Genomic DNA, 10,000 nt, shown 5'->3' with positions numbered 1-10,000 from the left:
TGTGTGTGTGTGTGTGTATAGAGCTTGTAGTGATCCAGTGTGTGTGTGTGTGTATAGAGCTTGTAGTGATCCAGTGTGTGTGTATGTATAGAGCTTGTAGTGATCCAGTGTGTGTGTGTGTGTGTGTGTGTGTGTATAGAGCTTGTAGTGATCCAGTGTGTGTGAGTGTGTGTGTATAGAGCTTGTAGTGATTCAGTGTGTGTGTATGTATAGAGCTTGTAGTGATCCAGTGTGTGTGTGTGTGTTTTAATAGAGCTTGTAGTGATCCAGTGTGTGTGTGTGTGTTTTTATAGAGCTTGTAGTGATCCAGTGTGTGTGCGTGTGTGTGTATAGAGCTGGTAGTGATTCAGTGTGTGTGTGTGTGTGTGTGTATAGAGCTTGTAGTGATTCAGTGTGTGTCAGTGAGTTTGTAGTGTGTGTGTGTGTGTGTAGAGCTTACAGTGATCTAGTGTGTGTCAGTGTGTGTGTGTGTTAGTGTGTGTGTATAGAGCGTGTAGTGATCCAGTGTGTGTGTGTGTGTTTGTGTATAGAGTTTGTAGTGATCCAGTGGGTGTGTGTGTGTATAGAGCTTGTAGTGATCCAGTGTGTGTGTGTGTGTGTGTATAGAGCTTGTAGTGATCCAGTGTGTGTGTGTGTATAGAGCTTGTAGTGATCCAGTGTGTGTGTGTGTATAGAGCTTGTAGTGATCCAGTGTGTGTGTGTATACAGCTTGTAGTGATCCAGTGTGTGTGTGTGTGTGTGTGTGTGTGTGTGTGTGTGTGTGTGTGTGTGTAGAGCTTGTAGATATCCAGTGTGTGTGTGTGTGTGTGTGTGTATAGAGCTTGTAGTGATCCAGTGTATGTGTGTGTATAGAGCTTGTAGTGATCCAGTGTGTGTGTGTATAGAGCTTGTAGTGATCCAGTGTGTGTGTGTGTGTGTGTGTGTGTGTGTGTGTGTGTGTATAGAGCTTGTAGTGATCCAGTGTGTGTGTGTGTGTGTGTGTGTATAGAGCTTGTAGTGATCCAGTGTGTGTGTAGTGATCCAGTGTGTGTGTGTGTATATAGAAATTGTAGTGATCCAGTGTGTGTGTGTGTGTATAGAGCTTGTAGTGATCCAGTGTGTGTGTGTGTGTGTGTGTGTGTGTATAGAGCTTGTAGTGATCCAGTGTGTGTGTGTGTGTGTGTGTGTGTGTATAGAGCTTGTAGTGATCAAGTGTGTGTGTGTGTGTGTGTGTGTATAGAGCTTGTAGTGATCCAGTGTGTGTGTATGTATAGAGCTTGTAGTGATCCAGTGTGTGTGTATGTGTGTGTGTGTTTATAGAGCTGGTAGTGATTCGGTGTGTGTGTGTGTGTGTGTGTGTGTATAGAGCTTGTAGTGATCCAGTGTGTGTCAGTGAGTTTGTAGTGTGTGTGTGTGTGTGTGTGTGTGTGTGTGTGTGTAGAGCTTACAGTGATCTAGTGTGTGTCAGTGTGTGTGTGTTAGCGTGTGTGTGTATAGAGCTTGTAGTGATCCAGTGTGTGTGTGTGTTTGTGTATAGAGCTTGTAGTGATCCAGTGTGTGTGTGTGTGTGTAGAGCTTGTAGTGATCCAGTGTGTGTGTGTGTGTGTGTGTGTGTATAGAGCTTGTAGTGATCCAGTGTGTGTATGTGTGTGTGTGTGTGTGTGTGTATAGAGCTTGTAGTGATCCAGTGTGTGTGTGTGTGTGTATAGAGCTTGTAGTGATCCAGTGTGTGTGTGTGTGTGTGTATACAGCTTGTAGTGATCCACTGTGTGTGTGTGTGTGTATAGAGCTTGTAGAGATCCAGTGTGTGTGTGTGTGTGTGTGTGTGTGTGTGTATAGAGCTTGTAGTGATCCAGTGTGTGTGTGTGTGTGTGTATAGAGCTTGTAGTGATCCAGTGTGTGTGTGTGTGTGTGTGTGTGTACAGCTTGTAGTGATCCAGTGTGTGTGTGTGTGTGTGTAGAGCTTGTAGTGATTCAGTGTGTGTGTGTGTGTGTGTGTGTGTGTGTATATATAGAGCTTGTAGTGATCCAGTGTGTGTCAGTGAGTTTGTAGTGTGTGTAGTGCGTGTGTGTGTGTGTAGAGCTTACAGTGATCTAGTGTGTGTCAGTGTGTGTGTGTTAGTGTGTGTGTGTGTATAGAGCTTGTAGTGATCCAGTGTGTGTGTGTGTGTGTGTGTGTATAGAGCTTGTAGTGATCCAGTGTGTGTCAGTGAGTTTGTAGTGTGTGTGTGTGTGTGTGTGTGTGTGTGTGTGTATGTATGTATAGAGCTTGTAGTGAGCTTATGTGTGTGAATTAATCCCTATGGAAAACACTGGCAGGTTTTTTCATTAAACGGATAATTGACAGGAATTTAACACAGACTTTAAATTTAAAGGGACACTTGTGAATTTCAGACAATCCACTGTTTAAATCAGGGCTGCCTAAAATGTAAATCCCCAGATGTTGTAGAACTACAACGTCTGGGGATCTACCTATTGGGCAGCCCTGGTTTAAATAATAAAACTTTGTGTAGTATATACATTAAGCACCAGTTTATAGTAAACCGTAAACTGAAATTCTAAATTGATAAAAACAATTCAAATACCACAATTACTACAGCATGCTACCATGCAGATTGAGGACAGCACTGATACTCTCAGCTTATGACTTCAGTCATAGTTCGTTCTAAGCAGAGAAATATGGCTTCTCCTGCTGTAGAATACCAGATGTAACAGTTGTGGGATGGGCTCCCACTGCCCAGTAAAACCTAGATAAATGTCAATCCATGCTAAAAAAGTTTGACACCTTAGTGATGAATGGCAGCAGGGCTCTCCTGGCACCATAACCACTACAGAGGTCTGTAGTTGTTAAAAAGCATTTGTTTATGGTATTAGATGATGTAGACAAATTTTCCAACTTAGCAATAGTCCCAGCGGGCTGTAGTGGTTAGGATGCTTGGAGTGTTCCTTTAAGACACTAATAGATGTAGAAAAACCTAAAAAGTTAATAATTATTTTCTAATCACCCGTTGGACGCATGTTACCTTTGATATAAATATTAAGGGGCTTATTTAATAAAAAGTTAGTTGTGTTGATTAATTGTCTTTCAATACTTAGGACAAATATCCAAGTTGTAAAAAAAATATATATATATTTAATAGAATTGGAATTTTTTTCCCAACTTTGCTATTGTGGTCTTAAAATCACCAATAAACACCTTAGTGAATAGTCCTTTTTTAATATTAGATAAAAGGTTCAGATGTAGTTCACAATTTTCTAGGATAGTTATCGTCCTTAAATTTAATGTCACATTTTTTTTTCCTAGAGGTGAAAAATAATGTCAACCAATAGCTTATGTGTGTGTCAGTGAGCTTGTAGTGAGCATGTCTACTGCGCTTGAGTGTGTGTCAGTGAGCTTAGTGACATTGTGTATGTCAGTGAGCATGTAGTGAGCATGTCTGTAGTGAGGTTGTGTGTCAGAGAGCTTGTAGTGAGCTTGTGTGTGTCAGTGAGTCTGTAGTGAGTTTATGTGTGTCTGCTTTAGGGAGCTTGTAGTGAGCATGTCTGTAGTGAGCTTGTGTGTGTCAGTGAGATTGTAGTGAGCTTCTGTGTGTGTGTCAGTGAGCATGTCTGTAGTGAGCTTGTGTAAGTCAGTGAGTTTGTAGTGAGCTTATGTGTGTGTCAGTGAGCTTGTAGTGAGCATGTCTGTACTGTGCTCGAGTGTGTGTCACTGAGCTTATAGTGAGCTTGTTTGTGTCAGTGTGCTTGCAGTGAGCTTGTCTGTATTATGCTTTTGTGTGTTTTAGAGAGCTTGTCTATAGTGAGCTTGTGTGTGTCAGTGAGCATGTAGTGAGTTTGTTTGTAGTGAGCATGTCTGTAGTGAGCTTGTGTGTGTCCGTGAGTTTTTAGTGAGCTTATGTGTGTGAGCCTGTATGTGTCAGTGAGCATGTCTGTAGTGAGCTTATGTGTATGTGAGCCTGTGTGTGTCAGCCTGGAGGGTGGGTATTACAGCACTGTAATGCCCATGGATCATATGGAGTGAGGGACTGCGGGTAAGAAACAATATAACAGCTCCCAAAGCACATCGAGATAAAAAAACAAACACTCTGTGGCACGATGAATTATAAGGCTGGAATAATCTTTTTTCCAGGACTGCTTTCTGTTCCCAGTCCGGCCCTGACTACGTACATACATGCTGATTGCAATAGTCTTTATTATATATAAATAGACCTACGATGTAATTCTATATTAAATATCTGTTATTAACAGAAGTATAAACATGGATGATATGGTGATGGATTGCTTACGCTGCAATATTGTTTCAATCCCATTATTCATATATTAATAACTAGTTGTGATTTTTAGATATATCTATTTATATAAACACAAAATAAAGCACCGCGCTTACAGCAGCAGTGGCTTAGTATCTAACAGCTCAAAATGCATAGTAAAAACAAAGAGAAAGTTACCTGCGCTCTGGCCCAAATCCCTATGTACATTTAAACAAAATGTAGGCTCTTTAGATTCATTCCAATGGCCATTTGAATATAAGCTCACCTGCCACGTCAAGGCAAGCCCCAAAAGGTGAGTCCTACTCTAGCCATTAGATTTGCTGATATGAGCCAAGAATCTCCAATAAAACAGGATGGGTTATTTTATAAACCCTTTCACATTTAACCATTTATAGGGCTTCTACACATATAATAAACTTTGCTGGTATCAGACAAAGGTAAAAGTCTCTAATGAGACATGAAGGGGTGTTTTATAAACCCTTACATACTTATTAACCCTAAATAGGGCTATCCCATTGTACAGCGCTACGGAGTCTGATGGCGCTATATAAATAATAATAATAATAATAACACATACAAATCACCTGTCAGTGAGTGTACGCGCCTGTCAGTGTGTGTCTAAATGATTGTATGTGAGTTAGATTGTCTCAAATCAGTGAGTGTATGTGTGTGTATGTTAGTGTATCTGAGTGTGTGTCTGTCAGTCAAAATGTGTGTAAGTTAACAAGAAGAGGTGTGGCCTTGGCAGGAAAGGGTGGGTACATGTAAATTAGGGGGTGCCTGAGATCTGTCATGCCTAGGGCAGCACCATTTCAAAATACACCACTGCCACCAATACAAGGTCGGGATCAAGTAAGTATTCATGTTGTGACATTTTAAACCATGCCAAAAATGTATATAAAAAGCTAGATTTGCAATGCAAATATAGTACTAATTAATCCTAGCTTAAAATAGCCTATATGTGTTATTGTATAAATCTTGTTTTTTATTTTAATTTGATTGTCAATAAAATGTTGAGGGTTATTCACTAAACTATGAATTCTCAGGAATTTAAAATGAACTCAAAGTGAAGTTCACATAATTTTATTATTGCTTTGATTTTATTTTGGCCTAAAATTGGATGTTCTCTTTTAATTAGCTGAATTCATGTTTTCGGAGTGAATAAAATCCAGAATGTTTTCTAGAACACTATGATGAAATCATAAGGCATTTATTTAATAAAATCTGGAATGTTTTCTAGAACATTATGGTGAAACCAAAAGGCATTTTTGCTGTTTGACATTTTAAGAACAATTTAAACATATTAATTATTAACATTATTACATATTAACATATTAACATATTAATTCTAGTGCAATTAGTATATACAGTAGAAATTTATGTTTTTGCCTTCATAAAATGCATGCACATTTAGTACTCACTTTTTTTGCTATTGAAACATTTCCATTTTCCAAATGTTTTCCACTGCTAGCTATTTGTAATCCTACCAAAGAATTTGAATCTTTCACATTGATAGCCAAAGTTACATTTTCTGCTGACTGTACCTTGGATTTACTCCAAGATAAGGTGACCTAGACAGAAAAAAAATCATACAAAAATACAATGATGTTGCTGGAACATTACTAAGGACATGTCTATTATAAAATAAAACAATTTGATAATGGAGCAAAAATTTAATGTGTATTTTATGTTGTAGTAACGTTTTTGTTCAAATGGTTCTAACCATTAAAGGTTCCAAAATGGTTCAGCTTGAATATTATGTGTAGTGTATAGTACACCATAAAGTATGTAGGATTCTACATGTTCAATTTGAAGTAAACATTTAATCTTTTTTATGTTTTGCTCTTTTTTTTTTTCTTTCACGTGTCAAGGTATAATACCACACTACGCTGAGTACAACCTCGGTAATTAAGCGTGTTTCTGGGCCTTAGACAGACAGAATAGTTAGGACTAGCGAGAGTCAAGGGAAACCAGAAATTAGATAGACGATAAGACAAACCCAGGTCAGGGATACCAGAATACACAATAGTCAAGTGGATAGCCAGGTCAGTAACAGTAATTCAAAACAGTATAAATGCACTATTGGGTCACCACCGGAACCACCATTTGACAGGAGCACAAAAAATAATTGTAAAATCTTGTTGCAATTTTCAATGCCTTATTTCAGCCACAAAACAGTAACTTGGAAAAATGTCAAGAGAAACTTGTCCAGAGTCAGAACATTGCCAGGTCACCCCTTAGTCTCTTAACAATGGCACACTGAACATTGCAACAAGTCTTACACATTTGTTGTGTGAGATGATTAAGAAATGCTTTCGTAAAAATACTTTATTTTTGTGTTCTTGAACATGTTGCACAAATTGTTTTGCTAATATTTCATGCTGGCTATTTATACTGCAATTTAAAAATAATGTGGATGGTTCTTTCCACAACATTTTGTTTCTCTATTCTTTATACCAAAATAAAACCAGCAAAAAGGTTCTCTGATGCAGAATATTTACCTTGTTCTTAAATACTCCTTTGATGTTTATCTGAATCTGGTTTTTCACAACTTGACTGTTACTGTCATTGGAGTTAAGGAAATATACAATCAGGATTGCATGTGGAGCCCACGATTGTTCTGGTGTAAGGGTGAATGATGTATTTGTTTTCATTCCAGTGTCAACTATGATTCCTTTGGCCATCACCTAGGTGACAATGATTGTAAAAGGTGATTGACTACCCACCATTAGTGGTTCATGTTACATAAAATATCGAACTGAAGCTTGTATCAACAAAATATACATGCTTTATTAATCTATGATAAATGTTAAAACTTAGAAATGTGTGTTAGCTGTGATGCTTAATGTAGCTACAAGACCAATGTTTTATTCATTATACATCATACAGTGTATACATTTGCTAGATTCTTTGAAATTAGACATAACCATCATCATCATTTTTGCAGCTCATCTCTGTTACGGTATGCACCCTTGATTTTTAAAAACATTTATTCATTACCAAATCATAAGGCACATTTATTTTTCTTCAAAGTAGCCACATTTCTTCTATTATCAAACTACTTTTCCTTATGTGTTACCTGCAACTTGACAAAAGTTGAGAAACGGTGGAAATTTAGGCAAACTCCACTTCCTTTCTGAACTTTGTCATGGGCTGGCTATTTAGTTAGTGCTCACCTCCCTCCAGCATCACATCACCAGTTTTTTGTGTCAGGGCTGGATTTCCCCTTAGCATAGACATCTGCCTACAGGCACCTGACCACTAGGTGGCGCCTGTTTTCAGCAATGTGCCTTTTTGAGCTTAAATAGGCTGAGGGAGAGATAAATGCAAGGAATTTTGGCCAATGTCCTCTGTAGTCCTGTCATCCTTAATAGCAGAGCTGCAGGAGCAATAAAATAGGGTGTAAAATTCAGTGCTGTCCCAGCTTCTACAGTGTCTATGTGTGGGTCTGGACAGGAAGAGAAAAAAACTCACTTCCAAACTGCACACAGGAAATGCCTTGCAGAAGAAGCTCTTAGCGACGCACACAGTGTAACCACTACTGCAGCTCTAATATCGTCACTCTGACTAGTCTACAGGAGACAAATGAAAGTGAGTACTTTGCAAATAACCCTTTAAATGTTTACCTTTTCTTTAACACCACTTTCTCCTAAAACCTATACACTTTGTTTATCTCAACTCTTAATTTAACCCAACTCTAGCCTTTAACCCAGTAATCCTAAATAGCCAGGGCTATCTGAACAGCATTATAGGCTCCCCCCGGCAAAGCAGGGCACTAATGTAAATTATCGATAAAATTAAATATTTATTGGTACCTCCAACAAAATCAGTGTTTAAATATTAGAAAACATGGTGTACATCATACATTAATCCACACAAATGTTTAGTAGATAACAGGGGGAGGCAACTGACATGGACTCCCAGGGGGAGGAGCGATGACGTAGGGGCACGTAGCCAGCGTCCTCGTGGTGTGTGGCTGGGAAACGTCTGAGTTGAGGAGAAAGGGTAGCTCATGCTGGTGGCTTGCCCAAGGCTGGAGGAAGGAAAAGGACGGCGTGTATTTTGAGTGAGAAGTCCCGCTGAATGCAGCTGTGCCCTTAGGGAGCAAAACAATAGGCAGCCCAGGAAAACAAAAAAGAACACTGAGCACATCATGATGCATTCTGGATTTTATATCTCAACAAAAACTTTAAAGCTGAGGCAAGATCCACGTCACATATAATTAGAGATCTAGCAGGTTGTTGGAATATATTTAGAAAAAAAGGTGGACTAAAGAATAGAATAATAGATGCACTACCAATCTTAGTGATTAATGATATGCTAGATAATATTAAGATCAACTCCTGGAAGAGCAAGGGAATAAATAAAATCATAGATATAACAGAGGATTATAAAATCAAGCCCTTTCAACAACTAAGTGAGGAATTCTGTATCCCACACATAATAAAGTGAGACTAAAAGAGTTGTTATAGGGATAATTAGGATAGGGATGGGTAGGGGACGGGAGGGAAGTAGCAGGAACATACGATGAATTCAAGTTTATTCCCATGAAGTTTTACTATAGTTAAGAACAGAAGTATTGTATTAATGATGATAGAGAGACCTCAAAGCTGATCATTTTATGTAATAGTTTTAATAACTATAAATTGGTAAGGTATCTGTCTGTAATTAATGAAAAAAATAAATGTTTTTGGTGAATAAAATGGTCTAAAGCAGTGATGGCAAACATTTTTGAGCCCGAGTGCCCAAACCGCAATACAAACCAACTTTTTTTCCTCAAAGTGCCAACATGGCAAGTAAACACGGCAATTATACACACTGAAAATCACAGATAAACACACACTGACAAACACATACTCACAGATACACAGACACCTTAGTGCTCTCCCTTCAAAAAAAACAAAATATTAGAAGAACTTTATTATACTAGCTTTACGGCTTTAAAAGATTTTTTGGTGATTTTGTCTTGCTTATGTACAATTATTTATTTATTTATAAAAAATATTTTACCAGAAAGGATACATTGAGATCTCTTTTGTTTTTTAACTATGTCCTGGGTACATTGCATTGTTGCAATAGGTTACAATATTACAAAATAAAAAATAGGGCTGATAAAGTATAATAAATGTATTAACTGCACCCACCATTATATTATATATATAATGCACAGGAATTACCTGCTGAAAATCCCCTGTAATGCCAGGTGCCAAAGCCAAGGCTCCAACAGATAAACTGGTAAATGGTGAGACTGCACTCTCGGTCTTTTAAAAAATCCAATATTTATGCAATTAAAAGTTGACGTTTCAGTCCACTCAGGGACATTCTTCAGGAACAATGCAATAAAACATTTTACTATTGCATTTTTTCCTAAAGAAAGTCCCTGAGTGGACTGAAACATCAGATTTGAATTGCATAAATAAGAGAGCACAGCATCACCATTTACCTATATATTATATATACCCCAATTGTAGAAATCAGAGCACTAACTGAATGTTGTAAAAATAAAAAATTGTATTTAAATTTAAATTTAAATTTCGACCAATACACGTCTTTATCACGATCTTGATAAAGTCCGTGTATTCGTTGAAAAGTAGATTTTTTATGTGAATTTAAATACAATTTTTCTTTTCACAAAATCCAGTAAGTGCCCTAATTTCTACACTTGGTTTCTATGTTTTGCTCTGAGAGAGCACCTTGGTCGATTAAGATATACTATTTTTGCTTTTTTTGAGGGTAGAGTGCCATATTGA

At 37.8% G+C, this 10,000-nt stretch overlaps 1 protein-coding gene across 1 annotated transcript in view; it reads right to left on the bottom strand.

The window, feature by feature from the left end:
• The window catches only part of LOC134586250 (CD109 antigen-like), a 128,586-nt gene that overhangs the window by 74,808 nt on the left and 43,778 nt on the right, over window positions 1–10,000 (bottom strand). Inside the window, exons 14-15 of the mRNA XM_063441743.1 lie at window positions 6,752–6,937; window positions 5,672–5,821 (exon numbers count right to left, since the gene is read on the bottom strand). Of these exons, the coding sequence (XP_063297813.1) occupies window positions 5,672–5,821; window positions 6,752–6,937 (336 nt within the window). The remainder of the gene's footprint in view (window positions 1–5,671; window positions 5,822–6,751; window positions 6,938–10,000) is intronic.

Source organism: Pelobates fuscus, chromosome 2, assembly GCF_036172605.1.
Source record: "Pelobates fuscus isolate aPelFus1 chromosome 2, aPelFus1.pri, whole genome shotgun sequence".
In the NCBI taxonomy this organism is placed as follows: Eukaryota; Metazoa; Chordata; class Amphibia; order Anura; family Pelobatidae; genus Pelobates; species Pelobates fuscus.
Note: the sequence above shows the minus strand (reverse complement) of the source record. Positions and strands in the feature narration are given on the sequence as shown.